General features: G+C 48.2%; 4 protein-coding genes across 4 annotated transcripts; 2 read left to right on the top strand and 2 right to left on the bottom strand.

The window, feature by feature from the left end:
* Nucleotides 1-963: 963 nt before the first annotated feature.
* On the top strand, nt 964-4,359 carry YALI1_F36492g (uncharacterized protein; the record flags this gene model as incomplete). Its single annotated transcript, XM_506001.3, has 1 exon — nt 964-4,359. One exon carries the CDS (start codon nt 964-966, stop codon nt 4,357-4,359), a length of 3,396 nt encoding a protein of 1,131 aa, XP_506001.3.
* Nucleotides 4,360-8,238: 3,879 nt separating this feature from the next.
* YALI1_F36415g (uncharacterized protein) lies at nt 8,239-13,519 on the top strand (the record flags this gene model as incomplete). The annotated part of the gene is made up of 2 exons (XM_068283498.1): nt 8,239-8,545; nt 8,646-13,519. 2 exons carry the CDS (start codon nt 8,239-8,241, stop codon nt 13,517-13,519), a joined length of 5,181 nt encoding a protein of 1,726 aa, XP_068139599.1.
* A 112-nt stretch (nt 13,520-13,631) lies between these two features.
* YALI1_F36344g (uncharacterized protein) lies at nt 13,632-15,770 on the bottom strand (the record flags this gene model as incomplete). Its single annotated transcript, XM_505999.3, has 1 exon — nt 13,632-15,770. The coding sequence occupies one exon, from the start codon at nt 15,768-15,770 to the stop codon at nt 13,632-13,634; it is 2,139 nt and encodes a 712-aa protein (XP_505999.3).
* A 336-nt stretch (nt 15,771-16,106) lies between these two features.
* Nucleotides 16,107-16,874, bottom strand: YALI1_F36332g (uncharacterized protein; the record flags this gene model as incomplete). The annotated part of the gene is made up of 1 exon (XM_505998.1): nt 16,107-16,874. The coding sequence occupies one exon, from the start codon at nt 16,872-16,874 to the stop codon at nt 16,107-16,109; it is 768 nt and encodes a 255-aa protein (XP_505998.1).
* Between the last annotated feature and the right edge of the window lie 758 nt (nt 16,875-17,632).

Here is a 17,632-nt window from a genome sequence, read left to right as displayed (position 1 = left end):
AACCGTACCCAAAACCCATTCCCCAGCTGCATGACTGGTGCAGCCCACCTTGTTTCCCTGCTGTGAGTGTCAGGCTCCACTGTGTGCCTGATTCATCTTTCTGTTTTGAGTTAAATGAGGTGCGAGCTTTTCGAAAGTACGGGGCCCGGAAAATGGGCTATCTAAGAAAGACGAGCCCCACAATACGAAGAGAAAAAAACAGAGCCACGGAAAATATTCTTGGGTCGGAGAAACTTTTGAAAAATTTTCAAACCTCAGTGTCCGTCTTTATAATATTGGCTGCGAAAATAACATCCCATACTGGCCCGACTTGTCGCTAATGCAATACCGTGGTTAAATCGCCCCATTTATCTCTCACTCATTTACACAATACATGGTAGCTGCATGTCTTCGTCACCCCGTGTGAGGGACAAACAAAGGTAAGTAAACCTTATGGTGTTTACCTCGACGCTTGTAGATACCTTAATGCAAAGAGAGTTTGGAGAGGAGTATAGTGGTGTAGTGACTTATCGCCAATCTCTTCTTCTCTCTGCATGGTTTTCTTCTTCCATGGGTATGGCATAAGGTGGTTTTGAATGTGAGTATTTGCGAACAGAAGGGGGTCTAAATGAAGCCAACCCGTCACCGGGACAGCGTCAAGGCGCGATAATGCATTCGATGAGGCTCACTCTCTGAGTCCACATGACTCAGAGATACATGACTATGTACAAGAGATGAAGAGTAGGAGAAAATGTGCTTCTGAAACTGCACACTACACGACCAGTGTCAGTACCAAGGTTAGAAGACAGAAAGATACGTGTTCTATGAACCCTCACGTGTATCTCTGTCGTTTTCTCAGCTCATCTACCATCTATTCAAGCAGGTGTCATCCGCACTCCCAGCCCGCCACCTTCGCTTAGGTCACATGGGTCTTGTCATTTCAACGGCAGCTATCCACCGCCACCTCAACTCATACTAACATAGATGACAACCGTCACTACATCTCTACGCGACTCGGGAGTGTTCCGCATCCACGGGCACAGCTCTCACACTTCTACTACAACGTCTACGCCACACTCTACGACCAACGGCGTGTCGCTAGCTGAGCTGGCGGCTCTGGACCACAAAACGTGGCTCTACGAGGACACGACACTCAAGCTCCGCTACCGACTGCGCAAGGCCGCTCTTCGAAACGTTGACGCTCAAAAACGATACTACGACACAATTGCCAACCACCGGAAACTGTGTGACTCTCAAGTTCAGAATGAGTCACGCGAATTTTACGAGCTATACAAAAGAATAATGGCGCATGCGGCGGAACCGCGCCCTTCGGTCAATCCCGAACCCGAGCTGTCGGGCACCCAGGAGATCGAAGTATGGACCCAGATACAGAGACTCAAGGGAGACAATGGAGTACAGAAGGCCGCAGACCTGCTGCGAACCCGCAACTCGACGGCTCGCCATGTGTACGTCACCCTCGCAGCTCTCCATAAGGTGGACACCGACATGGCTTATCTGGCCGCGGTGTGCAATGCAGCATGTCAGCACAAGGAAGGACAGGAACTAACGACACAGACACGGTCACTACAACAGCCACAGCACAAGCCAACACACAGACAAAACAAGTCATTGCATGCATCGACCCCACGGTCTTATACTACCGCCACTAACAACACAAACACTACTTCTGCATCTACCACTCTCCCTACCTCCACCTTCATTACTCAGGCGCTTGCATTCCTGAACAACAACTATAACACATGCAACTTCTCGAAACTAGAGACTCTCATTCTCCAGATTTTCCAGGCGTCGCATCTGAGCGTCGTCGATGCAGCCACCACAATCCTTCGACACCTGGGTCAGTTCTCCTACTTGTGTTCAGAGTGGCTGCAGTTCACCAACTCTCTCTGTGCGCTGGACAAGTCGCATCTTCACACAATCGCCGAGTACTATTTTAGCGTCTATGTGAAAGACATGTTGGTGAACCCGGAACAGTATGGCATGTGCCATGATTTCTACATCTCGCCAGCACAGAGATCGCAGATGAGCTGCATCCATGCCAAGCTCGTGGATCTGAGCCATGACCCCAGCACCCGAGCCACCAACGCCATCTTTGGCAAATTCGCGTCTGGAACGCCTCAGCACCTCGACTACAGAACACACCACAACCCCTCCTACGTGGTCTTGTCTCCTGGAGAGCTCAAATCACTGGGAATCTCCTGCCCGCGCAACTTCACAACCTGGCACGTGTTCAACATCGATCCCCACACCGTCGCCTTCACCTACTTTTCACCCCTGCATCAGCTTATCAGAAACTATGACACTTCGTCGGAGGACGTATCTGTACTTCTCGCCCAAGCTTCCGCGAAGGAACTGTCCCAGGGCAACTGGAACCAGGCCCAGGAGTTCCACGATGCCTCCATTACTTCAGGGGACATTGTGGCCCTTCATTGTGCCCTGGAGGTCCAGCTGGACCAGTACACAACTGAATGTGAGCGACTAGAGACTGAAGTGTGCCTCTACAATCGGTCCATTGAGAGATTCCGTGACAAGACCTCTCAGCTGGTCAAGGCTATGGGCACTCTGCGGAACAAGGTGTGGTACGTGACGCAGGTTCGGAACTCTGAGGTTTACGTTCGAGCCTCCTGTGTTGCACAGAAGTTGGCTGATCCCAATTCGACGCCTTCTTTAGGCCCGGCTGCCGCCATGGGCAGCCTTGGAGGACTGGACAGCAAGTTCAGGCGGCCAAGTTCCGTTGTCTCTACAGCCTCCAGAGAATCCTTCTTCAAAAGGCTTTCTCTTGGGTATAACAAGCGACGACAGCGACAGAGTATCGTCTCTCTGCCTTCCGAAATTACCATGTTTGCACCTCCTTCGTTTGCTGGTCCAAACAAGTTGTCCGACAGAGAGAGTGATGCCACGCGACGATGGCTAGAGGAGCAGCGCAAGCAAAATCTCTGCCAGGGAGAAGAGCGACTGCACAGATTCTACTGTGAGGTGGATGATCTTTGCCAGCGACTCATTGCCGAGCTGGCTGCTGGAGGCTCGCCTCTGTTCCCTGAGAAGAGAACCCCTCAATGCTCTGAAGATCTCCACCTGTTCTTGGTCTCCATTGTTTACTCTGACCTTGGTTCTGGGTGGTTTTCTGGAAGTGAGACTGACCAATGGCTATCTTCTGATCTTGTAAAGGCTTGTCTGTCCGTGAAACATGCCCCTCCAAGAGCTCTGAGACACAGGTCGTCGATTCTGAGCATTGGAACTGTGGCGTCCACCGCGGCTGCAACTTCTTGCGAGCATCTTGGAACGCCCCAGAAGACCTGTTCCAGTCCCACTGAATCGTATTTTTCCATGCGACCCAACGCCCAGGGTGGTGCCTTCAGGCTGACACTTCCCCCGTCAGCTGCCACTAGCGCCTCCAGTGCACCGATCACGCCCGTTAAAGTGAACAGCTCCAACGGAACAGCAGGAGCTGGTGCGCAGAACATGGTCTCTGCCACAGCTACCCCGTCGCCTCTGCCTCCTACGTTTAAACTCACGCTTCCCAACACCCCCAGTGCTGCAGTAGAGGCTCGCCTGCCCGATGGAATTCCCATTTCCATACCCTCGTGTATCACTCCAGTGATTTCCGGTGCGATTTGCAGCAACACTCTGTCTGCTCCATTCCCCTACGACCGGGCCTACAGTGAGATTCTGTCCAAATTCTCCACTGTCACTTCGCCTCATGCCAAGATGCAGTGCCTATATGAGCTTGAAACACTGGTTGTTGCCGCTCTGACTGCTGGCACGCGTTCTGATCCTGGAGCCGACGCCATTGTGGAGGAGCTGCAAAGTCTTTTCCGCTCCGATTTGCGTCCCAAGACCCTATTCAGAGATCTCCAAATGATTGCAGCTTTTGCACCGCTCGACAATCTGGACCTGTCTTACTCTGGCAAGATGTTCTGGGACGTTGTGCTAGCTGCTCTTTCAATCAAGCACGAGGCTGTGGAATGCATTGTAGAGGCAGCTAACGAGATCTTCCAGTCTACCAGCAGCGACGTTTCTCGCACACAGTCTTCTTTCAACGGCTCTTCACCGCTCGCTGGTTTTGGAATGAAGGAGTGTGGTGAGCTATGGACCATTGCAGCCAAGGAAGGTAACTCGGTGGCTCAGCGGGAACTTGGAATCATGCAACTGAGTCACCCTGGTGAGGTCAACCTGTGTGTCATGCCTCTGACCCGGCTGAATGAGCTGTTTGAGGACATGCCCAACTGTTCTACGTCTGATTTGGACAAGTTGGACCCTACTCGGATGGCCATTGTTCGACATTGGATGCGATGTGCCGCCAAGGCTGGAGACAACATCGCACGAGAATATTTGGCACAAGGAGGAGGTTGGTTGTAAGGAGGAGTCCAACAGTGTGAGAATTTTGTAACTAACTATTTATTGTGTATTTTGATGTGGGATGGCGAGCTGTTACAATAAACGGTATGGATCATGTATTTTCTGGAAAAATCAGTGTGGACGACAGTTCACACAGTACCAGCTGTGACTTACTATTCAGTATATTACAGCTACTGTAGTTACTGTAGCTACTTGTAGCTATCCCCACAGAAAATTTTCCAATATATGCACCATATGACTCGATCTCTAACCTTGACCTTTCTTGTTTGTTTGTTCTTTTTTGTTTCTTTGGCGGGTCGAGATCTGAATTAACGTCCCAGAGCAGCCCCCGAACGTTAATTAATATGGCCTTGGAGTGAGTTTGGGCCCTATTCGATTGGGCGACGTACAAGTGTACACGACAAGGTCAAAGGAGCGTTTTTTGGATACGGAAATGGCTGTGAGAGAGGTTATATCGACACGTGATTTCTGAATTTGGACTGTTGATGGGGAGTTGTATGTTGGTAAGGGATATTATGACAATGAGAGACAGTAATCAAACTACAAATGTTCGTGTTTCTCCAATGTCTTGGATGTCATTGTACAAGGTGGAATGGTTTCTATACTTAGTTGCTGGTTTTAATATAATATTTGTTACCAAATGTGATGCGGTTGGCTGGTTGTGCTCCTACTGCCACTCCCTCAATCTTCGGCTTGATGTGGTGTGTGAGACCTCCATTTGATCCTCGCGAGCACGAGTACATCCCGTGCATACTGGTAACAGTTCCTACGGTAGATAACTCGTATGTACCACACAGTAGGTAAAATAATATTATGGATGGTTAGATGTACTCGTACACTTGTACACCGTGTAGTATGTATGTACCGCGGTAGAGGTGAGACTCGATACATAATACCCATTATCTTGGGACTAAGCTCAGATAATCTGAAAATGTTAAGGTATGTTGACATTCACGTCGATAAACCAAGATGTCAGAATATGTAATAGCTACTGCATCGTGCTCGTACCAGACGCTCATATCTGTACGAGCACTTGCGTCTTTGGGTCCTTAGACATATTGATGAGACTTTCAATCCAGAATGGGCTAATTTAAAAAGACGAACTACAGTATGTACACACAGTACAGTATAGGAGTCGGTACCTGTACATACCGTACATTCTTTTTCCTTATGTGCGCAGATAATATATATATATATACTCTGGCTGCAACTGTACCACTATCAGTGGTTCCTTAGAAGTGTACTCTAGCTGAATAAGGACTCTGTTCCACTAAACACGCCATAATCTCACCATTCCAGAAAATTATTCTGACACTTGCACTAGTGAAATGTCTATTGTCCTCGACTTGGCGTACAATAGCCGAGATGCGCCTATACCTTTTTGGAACGGCTGCGGCGAGGCTGTGTAACTTCAATGGCTGACATTTGTCACTTGCGAGCCAGTTATGCTATTTGTCAGAAGTTATTAGATGGTACGCAATGATTTACAGACGAGAGGATCCAATATGGCTGGATAATCCTTAACACATTTGGAGAGAGTGTGTAATTAATGTAGCTATCGTTCGAAGCACCACTTGCATGTACAAGAAGTCATATAACTACAGGAAAGGGATGGATATGTCACGGGGCTTCTGCTTCATCGGATTCCGAATCGAGAAGAAGAAAAAAAAGTAGTCGTCAAATTCGGCCGTCAGATGCCCTCGGTTCGGACTCCGCATCGTTGGTTGCGTCTATCATGCACGATTTGCGAGGAATTCGCTACGGCTGAATAACTTTGTTGGAATTTAGACCGCGTTAAATTTGCCACTGGAGATGACTTCTTATGATCTTAGACTTGTAGAAAAGTATTTAAACATGTTAGATACCCATATATAATTACCATTCTTCACACACTCTCCCCTTCCAACTCTCACATTCAACCAACACTTCAATGCTTTTTTTCCCTGTCTCCCTTGGCGCTAGCGTTCTGTCTGCCCCCAAGCCTACCCACTCTAAGCGTTCTATGGTCAACCACAACTCTTGCGGCTGCTCTATCAATGCCACCACCACTAAGGCCACCTGTGCTTGCACTAAGTGCGCCTGTGACACTTGCAAGTGCTAACGAACCAAAATATTTATACCTCTATTAATACACATCATTATCTGATCCATCTTGTAATCCTGTATGCTGTAGAGCTGCTACCGTATGAAATGATAACAGGCAGACAGATGAGAAGCAATTGAACCACTGTAATGAAGTAATGAACGTTGGTCATCAATATGGTACTGTAACTGAAGATTGTGCTGTGCACACTGTGATAATTATTTATGGACAGCATAGCACCAGTTGGCCTTGCTACAATGATGCATTCACTAAAAACGCCATTAAGAACTTTCTTTCTTTGTGAGATGTTGCTTTCAATTAATTGTCACGTGATTAACATATGCTGTGTCATTGGAGTGATATCCACTGAGACGAACTGGATCTGCCTCTCACTTCAACGGTTCAGCTGAGGTGTGACATCCACGCTTAGCCCTCTACATGACATTTCCAAATCGTCTCAAAGCTTAATAACCCACTCGCCCAATATATCACAATTATGACCAATTGTATTTGATATTATCCTACCTGCCCTTCTAGAACTAGCCCCTCCTAACTCACACAATATTCCTCAAACCAGGCCTATTACGTAATTGTACTTAGCTTGGATTAATTTCTTACTCGCTAGCCTCCACTTTTTTAGAGCACAAGCACCCTCCGTAAAAATAACGTTAGATGAACTGTCCGATAAATGCGGGCTACTGGACCGGCTCAGCGAACTTCTGGGTCGATTATGTGAACCGCCCCGGAGACAAGTACAGGTACCTATACTTGTACCGTACTTGTACTTGCACTTGTAGTAAGAGAATTATCTCTTTCACCCGCGATCTGGTTCGTTGTCATGTCTGTTCATAATGCCATTGTTTGGAACAGCTAAATTGTACATGTATCATCACAGGTTTAAAGCCAGTGTTGCACCATACTACAAGTAGTACTTGTACATTGCTCAACGGAAGACATACAGTAAACAGCTGATCCGCTTGTAAAATAATACTGTACTTGTATGTACAATACTTTTACTTGTAACCCAACATTTCTAAACACCTTCTTTCAAAGCAAGCATCAGTCAACTCCTTTTAATTCCCTCAGTTACACATACACGTTACTAATCATGAATCTTGCATGGGAGATGTTCCTGGATGAGGCTTGTTTACCCTAACCGCTTTTCGTTATTTGTCAGTGGTTTGGTTAGGGAAGAGTCTCCTTTCTGGAATATAGAGTACATGATGGAGTATTGGAAAGTCCTACAAGTAGCAGTTTCTTACTCTCGTTTCAAACCCCAATACTACTCACATCTGTTTTGATGATCTTATGGTGTTGTGTTTGACCATGTCCCAAAGCGTCCTGGACAGACTACTCGTTGCCGCGGTAACGCGATCAAACAGAAATAAGGTTTCGGTCTCGTGTTTTGGGCAGAAGCTGTAGAGTGCAAAAGGGGTGAGCGTATACAACAGGAGGCATCAATATGACGAGTTGGGCAGATTTCAACGAGGGGAAAAATATTTTCTGGTCAAAGGGCGAACACTAGTGTCATGTGACCTCTTTTTTGTAACAATATTTTCGATTGCCCTCCAAAATGGTCTCACAAAAACACCTATTAATAGCACACACTCAAATTACACTTCGCTACAGACTATTATTTGGTAGCTATTTCGGGACTAAGCCTGGAGAAGGACACACAGTAATTCTAATTACAGCATACAGCTGCACAGGTTCATCTCACACTACCACTACACATCTACACACACACACACACACCCGACAGCTACGCTGCTTATTGTGCCTCTACTACCAAAGAGATGACCGCAAACGTGACGGACCTGTCGCAGTTGCCCCCGTCGGCCATGTCGGATGTGGGTCTGGCCTCCCATCTGGCCGCCAGATACCACCAGGGCATGCCCTTTGCTACCATTTCGTCTCGAACCCTGGTCATGATCAACACATACACCCCCATGGACGAGCAGCGCAAGGAACCTCTCAACGCCTTTTCCATTCAGATCTTCAACCGAATGGTCAAGCGGGGTGAGTCTCAGCTGGTTCTATTCCTAGGAGAGAGTGGTAGCGGCAAGACCGAGTTCAAGAACAGCATTCTTTTCAGTTTATTGAGTGAGTAAGAGAGAGAGGGAGAAATATGACTCAAGGAGTCGGAGAGAGTCATGCATAGTGCCAGAAAAACACATCAGTTGCAAAGGTTTCACTAACACAGCACTGTCCAACAACCCCCTTTCAACGAAGATCAAAAATGCAGAATTCATCACCTCAGCATTCACCTGCTCCAAGACACTCACCTCAACCCAGGCCTCTCGAGCCGGAGTGGTGGCCGAACTCCAGTACGCCGCAGACTCCACTCTGATCGGAGCCTCCTTCCTGGACTACCGACTTGAAAGGTCTCGAATTACAAAGGTGCCTACCGCCGAAAGAAACTTCCATGTCTTCTACTACCTCCTCGCTGGTATCAGTGCAACCGAACGAGAGTATCTGGAGCTTCCTGACCCCTCTGAATCCCGATCTTTCCGATATCTCGGCCACCAGAGCCAAGTCAAGTCTGGCATCAATGATGCGGAGCGATTCACCCATCTGAAGGGTTCCATGGCCTCCCTGGGCTTCTCCAGAAGTGATATGGCCAACATGTCTCAGATTCTGGCAGCTGTCCTGCACCTAGGTCAGATCCAGTTCAAGTCCACTGGAAACGACGGCACTAGCGGTCCTGCTGTTGAAATTGCCAACCCCGAGGAACTCAACCTGGTGGCCAACTTCCTGGGAGTGCGAACCACCGTGCTGGAAAACGCTATGGTGTACAAGACCGTGATGATGCGAAACGACCGAGTCACGCTGGTTCTTGACCAGAAGGGAGCCCGAGAGTCTGCAGACACTCTTGCCCGGTGCCTGTATGCCATGCTCTTCTCTTGGGTACTTGAGCAGATAAACGTGCTACTCTCACAGACCTCTGAGGATGACAGCACCGGGGATGTCAAGGAGAACACCCTGGTCGAGACCAGTATCACTCTTGTGGACTTCCCCGGTTTCAACGTGTCTCCTGCCGTCCCCACTCTCGACCGTCTTCTTCACAATGCCGCCAATGAAAAGTTCTACCAGTTTGTCCAGTCCATCTACTTTGAGAACATGACTGATCTGCTGGAGTCTGAGGACATCGTGGTGCCTACGGCCGAGTACTTTGACAACTCCGACATTGTGCGGGCTCTATTCAAACCTAGTTTGGGAATTCTTTCTGTTGTTGACGACTATTCCCGACGAGATAAGTCAGACAGTCAGCTTCTGGACTCGCTGAGTAAACGGTTTTCTAAGTCCACTGTTGTGGAGTCTCCCTCTTCGCCTCGATCTTTCCTGGTTCGTCATTTTGCCGGTGAGGTTGAGTATGGAACTGACCATCTTCTTGCTGACAATGCCGAGTCGATCTCTGGAGACACAGTGGCTGTGTTCACTAGTGATTCCACCTCTCCTTTCCTGCGACAGCTGTTCCACACTGGTGCTGTGCATGCCGATGCCTCCAAGGACTTTGGTGGCGAGTATGTTCAGGCTTCTCTCAACAGTCAGCCTGCTCGACAGCCCAGTTTGGTACGAAAGTCGACTCGACGAAAAGACGCCAATGGAGGCCGAAGAAAGCAAAAGGCCCGAAACGACGCCTGTGGCCAGTTTGTGTCTTCCGTCGAGGCTCTCACGGACGCGTTTGAAGAGGCCAATCCTTACTTCGTCATTTGTCTGAAACCCAACGATCGAAGAATTGCCGGTCAATTTGATGCTCGATGTGTTCGACAGCAGATCAAATGTTTTGGTATCACCGAGTTCACGCAGCGAGTCAAGACCACCGATGTGGGTATGTTCATTCCCTTTGCCCGGTTCATTGCTCTGGCTAAGAATGAGGAGCAGATCTACGATGATGATACGTTTGAGGGAGGAGAAGACCGAGTTGTCAGTGCCCAGATCGTGGGTCACCACGGCTGGAAGGAGCGAGATGCTCGTATCGGTCTCACAGGAGTCTTTTTGTCTGAGAGAGCATGGAAGAATATGGTTGATCCATCCCATGCTACTGAGCACGCCATGGAGGATGTTCTGAACAGAGATATGGGTCTGACCCCTGAGGATGCTTTCTACTACGATCAGGACGGAAACCCTGTGGTTGGACAGACTGGCGACATGTTTAGATACAATGCTAACGGCGAGTTGCAAGCCAAGGAGGTTGGCGAGGCCGAGGATGACGTTGTGGAGAATGTAGCAGTGACTGGAAAGCGAAAGTTCTGGATGTTCATTGTTTGGACACTTACCTGGTGGGTTCCTGATGCAGCCATCAAGTATATTGGTCGAATGAAGCGAAAAGACGTTCGAATTGCATGGAGAGAAAAGTTTGCCATCAACTTGCTCATCTGGCTGGCTTGCGGCGGTGTTGTTCTTTTCCTCGTCGGTTTCCCCATTCTCATCTGTCCCACTCAGCATGTCTTCTCCACTGCAGAGCTGCAGTCTCATTCCTTTGACAATGATCCCAAACAGGCCTTTACCTCCATTCGAGGCAATGTGTTTGACCTTACAAAGTTTGCTCCTGGTCATTATCCTCCCATTGTTTCTTCCTCTGCTGTTCTCAAGTACGCCGGTAAGGATGCCTCTGACATTTTCCCCGTTCAGATCTCTGCCGTGTGCAATGGTATAAATGGCCCCATTGATGACATGCTCGTCATGGGCTCCACCAACAACTATACCGATGAGAACGCCCAGTACCACGACTTCCGATCGTTCCAAAACGACTCTCGACCCGACTGGTACATGGAACAGATGAAAAACCTGCGAATCAACTTCTTCAAGGGCTACAACGGTATCACTTCCAAGCATATCAAGGAGCAAGCCGGTAAGCAGCGAACCATTGCCTACTTGCACAACAACGTATACGACCTTACCCAGTATGTAACTGGAGATATGCGAGTTCGAGCCAAATCCGGCGAGTCTGTCAACAAGGACGTCGACACTCAGTTCCTTGCTAGTGAGGTTGTCAATCTGTTCCAGACCTACTCTGGCCAGGATATAACCAAGAAGTGGGACAACATGCAGCTTGATGGAAATGGAAAACTCGATATGAAGGACTGTCTTGACAACCTGTTCTTTGTTGGCAAGCTCGACACTCGACACTCTGTGCAGTGTGAGTTCGCCCGTTACTTCCTGCTGGCAATTTCCATTTTCCTTGTTGCCGTCATTGCCTTCAAGTTTATTGCCGCACTCCAATTCTCCAAGCCCAAGAAGCCCGAGGATCTGGACAAGTTCTACATTTGCCAGATCCCCGCCTACACTGAGGACGAGGAGTCTTTGCGACGAGCCATTGACTCGCTTGCCCGTTCCAAGTACGACGATAAGCGAAAGCTACTGTTTGTTGTTTGTGATGGTATGATTGTCGGTGCTGGTAACGATCGACCCACTCCTCGAATTGTGCTTGATATTCTCGGTGTTCCTCCGGAGGTCGATGCTCAGGCCCTATCGTTTGAGTCGCTCGGTGAGGGCAACAAGCAGCACAACATGGGTAAGGTGTTCAGTGGTCTTTACGAAGTCGGAGGCCATATCGTGCCCTTTGTTGTTGTCGTCAAGGTTGGTCGACCTACCGAGGTGAACCGACCCGGTAATCGAGGTAAGCGAGACTCCCAGATGGTTGTCATGCGGTTCCTCAACCGAGTTCACTACGGTCTTCCCATGAACCCTCTAGAGCTTGAGCTGTACCACCAGATCCAGAATGTCATTGGTGTCAACCCTGCTTATTACGAGTACCTGTTCCAGGTCGATGCCGATACCCAGGTTGCTCCCGATGCTGCTACTCGAATGATCTCCGCCTTTCTTCACGACACTCGTATCATTGCTCTATGTGGTGAGACTTCGCTGTCGAACGCGAAGTCTACCATTGTCACCATGGTGCAGGTCTACGAGTACTACATTTCGCATAATATGGCGAAGGCATTTGAGTCCCTGTTTGGAAGTGTCACATGTCTGCCTGGTTGTTTCTCCATGTACAAGATTGTTGAACTTGACACAGGAAAGCCTCTGTTTGTGTCCAACGCCATTGTTCACAACTATATGATCAACCGAGTCGACACTCTGCATCTTAAGAACCTGCTGCATCTCGGAGAGGATCGATACTTGACCACTCTGCTGCTCAAGCACTTCCCCATGTACAAGACTAAGTTCATTCGAGAGGCCGAGGCCTGGACCTTTGCTCCAGATACCTGGTCCGTCTTCCTGTCTCAGCGACGACGATGGATCAACTCCACTGTCCACAATCTGATGGAGCTGGTGCCCATGCAGCAGCTGTGTGGTTTCTGCTGTTTCTCCATGCGATTTGTGGTTCTTCTGGATCTCATGTCGACCATTGTGCAGCCCGTGCTGGTTGGCTACATTGTCTACCTCATCTACCGACTGGCCAGTGACCCCAACAACATTCCCATTGCATCCATTGCTCTCCTTGGAGCCATCTACGGTCTGCAGGCGATCATTTTCTTGATGCGACGACGATGGGAAATGATTGGATGGATGTTCATTTACATCCTCGCCATTCCTATCTTCTCCCTTGCCATCCCACTGTACTCTTTCTGGCACATGGATGATTTCTCTTGGGGTAACACTCGTGTTGTTCTCGGAGAGAAGGGTAAGAAGATGATTCTTAGCTCCGAGGGAAAGTTTGACCCTGCTGAGATTCCCATGCAGCGATGGGAGGACTACCAGGCCGAAAACTGGGAGGAGGATGATCTGCACGACCATGAGCAGTACGACCGACGGTCTAACTTTGACCAGATGTCGTCCTACGATGCTTACCATGACTCTCCTTTCATGGACGAAGTGTCAATGCATCAGAACGAGTCCAAGGTGGGTCTGTTGTCCACTCCGGATCCTGCCCCCGTCATGTCCCACAACCTGCCTTCCAATGAAGAAATCACTGAAGGTGTTCGAGATATCCTACGAACAGCTGATCTCATGTCCGTCACCAAGAAGAGTATCCGACGGTCGCTGGAGGAGAGATTTGGCTGTTCGCTTACCCCCAAGAGAGACTACATCAACTTTGTGGTTGAGGCCATCCTCTCTGGCGAACTATAAAACGCTTTTGTATGTTATTGATTTATTGTATTGTTAACGATTTGAGTAGACCTGTGTATTTCCTACCCATATGAATAAATAATGGTTGCATTTTAAGCCACCGTATGCCATCTCAGTTTCCGTTCGTCTCAACATCATTATCCCCCTCAGCAAGGCCCAACGCCTCTCTGATATCGTATGAAAATGGCCTTGAGTCTTCCGTCATATTTCGGTCCGATAGTTTGGGAATCAGCTTGACAAGATTTCTAATAAGGGGATGCTTCTTGTTGTAAAGGCCTTCTCTCATAGCAGGGTCAATGCTGTCATAGAGGCCTCTGAGATGAGCAGGGACTTGGGTGGACGTGCGTCGCTGGGCTTGCGCAGGCAGCGCAGGGTCAGATACGGTCCTCTCGAGGTCGTCTTCAGAAGATGAATCGAAATCATACCCATTGGGTTCCTCAGTTTCCGCCGAACCAACTTCCTGTTCTCTAACTCTCCGGCTTCGTCGCTGAGTGGGGGTGCTCATCGTATCTTTAGCATTGACAGGGTCCTCATCATCTGACTCAGACAGCTGAATAGGGGCATCACGTCTCCCGCCTTCTTCAACGGCTTCTTCCACAGTCTTGGGCAGGAAACTCACCATTGATTCCTGAGAAAAAACATCCCAGCCCAGACGTCCTTCTTCCCACCATGTTACTTGTTGAATGGCCGAGTCAGCTCCAATAAATATGAGAATGCAATCATCCAACCCATGGGCAATCTCGACTCCTTTGGACTGCCACAGTGCCTCCTCATGATTAATCACCTTATAGACATCATGGCCACGAGAAAGCACGTGAACCAGGTCGTCAAAATCCAACATTCGCGTTTGTCCGTTGGTAGCCATGGTCTCTCGAAGCTTGAAACATTGCCAGATGTGCAGAACCATCTTTCTGGAAATGTAATCTACTGGTGAAGTCTGATAGTCCCTCCCAGGTACAATATTGAACTCATTTGAACGTTTCATGAGAGATGCAAAGTTCCTATCCAACAGCTCATCCTGCAGTCCAGCGTTGTCAGTAATGCCCTCATTCTGTCCGACACCACTAGGTGCCTGGCATTTTAGTAGTTCGAAACTGTCATGGCTAATTTCACCTGTTTCCAAACTGGGCAAGTCTACGACCCGCAGTTCCTTGGCGAACTTCAATTCGGGGTTGTTCTTGGAAACCTGTTCAAAGACATTAGGATGTGTGCTGCTCAGTTGATGCTGGCTCCAATGCAGATTCTCAACAAACACCAAAGGCCATGGGCCGTCGTATTCGACCAGACTGAACGGCGGGTATTCCTTCATGATGCTTTCATCTTGCAGCATCTGCTGGATGGAGGACAGAAGAGCTTCTACTTTTGTGGGGACCAGTTTCAAATTGGCGGTGAGCTGTCGAGGAGCAATGAATTGACAAGCTGAGGGCTCAGTTAGCATGCCAAGTGCCTTCGACATGGTTGAGTGTAGCCAGCCTCGCAAAGGGTTGAGCAAAATAAAGTACCAGGGATGGCCGTACTCCTTCATGTATGCAGCGATGGTATCAGCAATATGCTGAGCTAGTTCAATTTCGTTGTTGGCGCTGAATTGTCGTGAGAACTGCAATGCTTCAGTCACTGCATCGATGAATAGCACTGCATACCGGTCATCATCCAGCGAAATCAGACCATAGAAAATAATGCCAGCGGTGTTAAACATGGGGTTGAGATCAGGCGTCGATAGATGATGTTGATATATCGTCTTCCACATGAGCTTCTGGTATCCCAGTCGCCTCCATCCTATGCTTTCACTACCGTCACCCTCTGAGAATGCTTTCTGTAGATTCTCAAATGCCGTAATTGTGTACTCCTGGGATGTGTCGCCCATGTTCAGGCGTGAAGGATACGTCGACCATTCGACAATTGATTTAATAACCTTCTCGTGTACTCTCCTGAACCCACAGAAGACCATCAGTTCTGAGATCTGGGCTGCGTCTGTCGTGAACCCCAAGAGCACATGAGATGCTAAAACCAGCCATGGTAAGGACCGTTCCGAAATTTCGAGCTGTAATTTCTTCTCGGTACGTCTATGGGTTGTCAGCAGATATTCCTCCGATCTTCCCACTGCGTTCTGATACGCTCTGGTGGTCATGACCCCCCACTTGTGTTGGTTTCGAGAGATCCACCCACTGAAAAACTCGTAGTATGAGCTTTCTTCGTCTACATGCTGGTTGAGCATGACAGAACCCAACAGGGTCTGTAGAAAGATGTCCATGAGGCGAGTGTTGTGTGCTATGGTGTAAGTTGAGACACGCAATTGAATATTTAGTTCACAGCGCGTCTCTTAATTTTAAACCCAATACTACTTGTAGTTGGATTATTTTGAGTTTGATCTCCTTTTTCCAACTCTCTGGAGTGTCATGCAACAGAAATACGAGGTCTACATGCTAAGTACATACTGGACAAATACTGTAGCTACAATTTTTACAAATAGTTGCAACCAAACGGGCATCAACAAGAGGGTACAGTAGTTACTACGCACAGTATGGGACCTACTCGAAACTTACACCAATTAATCTTTTAACACTAAAATAAACGCTTACAAAATAATCTAACAGTTTCCACCGCAATTTCGAGAACCGCAGTTGGGGCACTTGTTGTGGTTCTTTCCAGAGCAGCCACCGCAGCTAGTGTCTCCACAGTTGGGACACCGCTGGGCCTTGTTATTATTCTTGTTGCCCTTGTTGCCCTTATTGCCCTTATTGGGACACTGGTTGCCGCCATCACAGTTGACTGAACCACAGTTGGGGCATTGCTGCTTCTTGCTCTGCTGCTTCTTATTGTTGCCCTTGTTGCCCTTGTTGGGACATTGGTTGCCGCCATCACAGTTGGTGGATCCACAGTTGGGGCATCGCTGCTTCTTGGAGGGTTGCTTCTTCACGGGCTTCTTGAGGTGCTTGGTCGGGACGGCACAAGGCTTCTTGACTGTCTTGTAGTGTAGCTTGTGCAGAGTGACGTAGCAGGTCTTAGTCTTAACAATCTTGTTGAGGCACTTCTTCTTGGGGCACTTCTTCTCCTTGATGTGGTCAATCAGCTTGTGGATATCCTCGGGGTTCTCGGCATCTCCCTGATAGTCCTGCATGAAGTAATCAGTAAGCTCCTCGTTAGTGTTACCCTCATAGTCGCCCTCGCTGTACTCATATTCGTTGGTAGCCTCGTCAATGACACTCTCTCCAGTAACGAGAGGGAGATCAACGATCTCTTCACCAAAGTTCTCAACGGGGGTGGGAACGGGCATGTTGTCAGCATCAGTGATGCCTGCCTCGAACGCAGCGGCGATAGCAGCAAGAGAAAAGACAAAAACAGACTGGACCTTCATTGTTGGTTGGGTTGGTTGATAATTGGATATCTAGAGGGTGTATCTGATGGTGTCTTATATAGACACAGTACCCAAAACCGATCATTGCAAATTCTTGCCATTTAATGCCATGACTTCCAATATCTTTTTTTTTTTTTTCTGCATATACATTCATTTAATTATAACTTTGCTGTGAAAGAATAACCTTTGAAATGAATGTACGCTTACACGAATATTACTAATTAAACACGTTTAGTGTCATGGTCCAACTTGGCACGTACCTATTTCCAGTAAAAAAATCATAAAAAAACCTGGTTCAGTCCGTGTTGTATGTTGGTCCACATAGCTTCGCGTGTTTGTTCGTTCATCGGGAAAACGCCACTCCAGTCTCCAGTTTTTTCCACTGCCAGAATCAGCACCCCACTGATTCCAGCTAACCCAACTAATCCTTAACAAACTTTACCTAGGGTTATTATATAAAATAATAAAATAATAAAAATACGCGCCCTGCTACGCTGTTCTCTCGGTGGCCTCGGCCGCCTTTTACGCTTGCTACTGTCTCTATCAAACCTGGCACATGCAGTATGGTTCGACAACACCACAAGTAGGGATATTGAAGGCTAACCAGGAATTTGTTAGGTAGATTATGCCGGTTAAGACATGAACCGAAAGTGCATAAATAAGATAGCCCCAACAAAGTGGAACAGCGACTGGTCGGACCCAAGGGTATCGCGCGTACACATTGTACCAGAGTCTGGAAAATCCCCACAAGCTTGGCT

This window comes from Yarrowia lipolytica, chromosome 1F (assembly GCF_001761485.1).
Source record: "Yarrowia lipolytica chromosome 1F, complete sequence".
Classification (NCBI taxonomy): domain Eukaryota; kingdom Fungi; phylum Ascomycota; class Dipodascomycetes; order Dipodascales; genus Yarrowia; species Yarrowia lipolytica.
The sequence above is the reverse complement of the archived record's forward strand: the minus strand, read 5'-3'. Positions and strand labels throughout refer to the sequence as shown.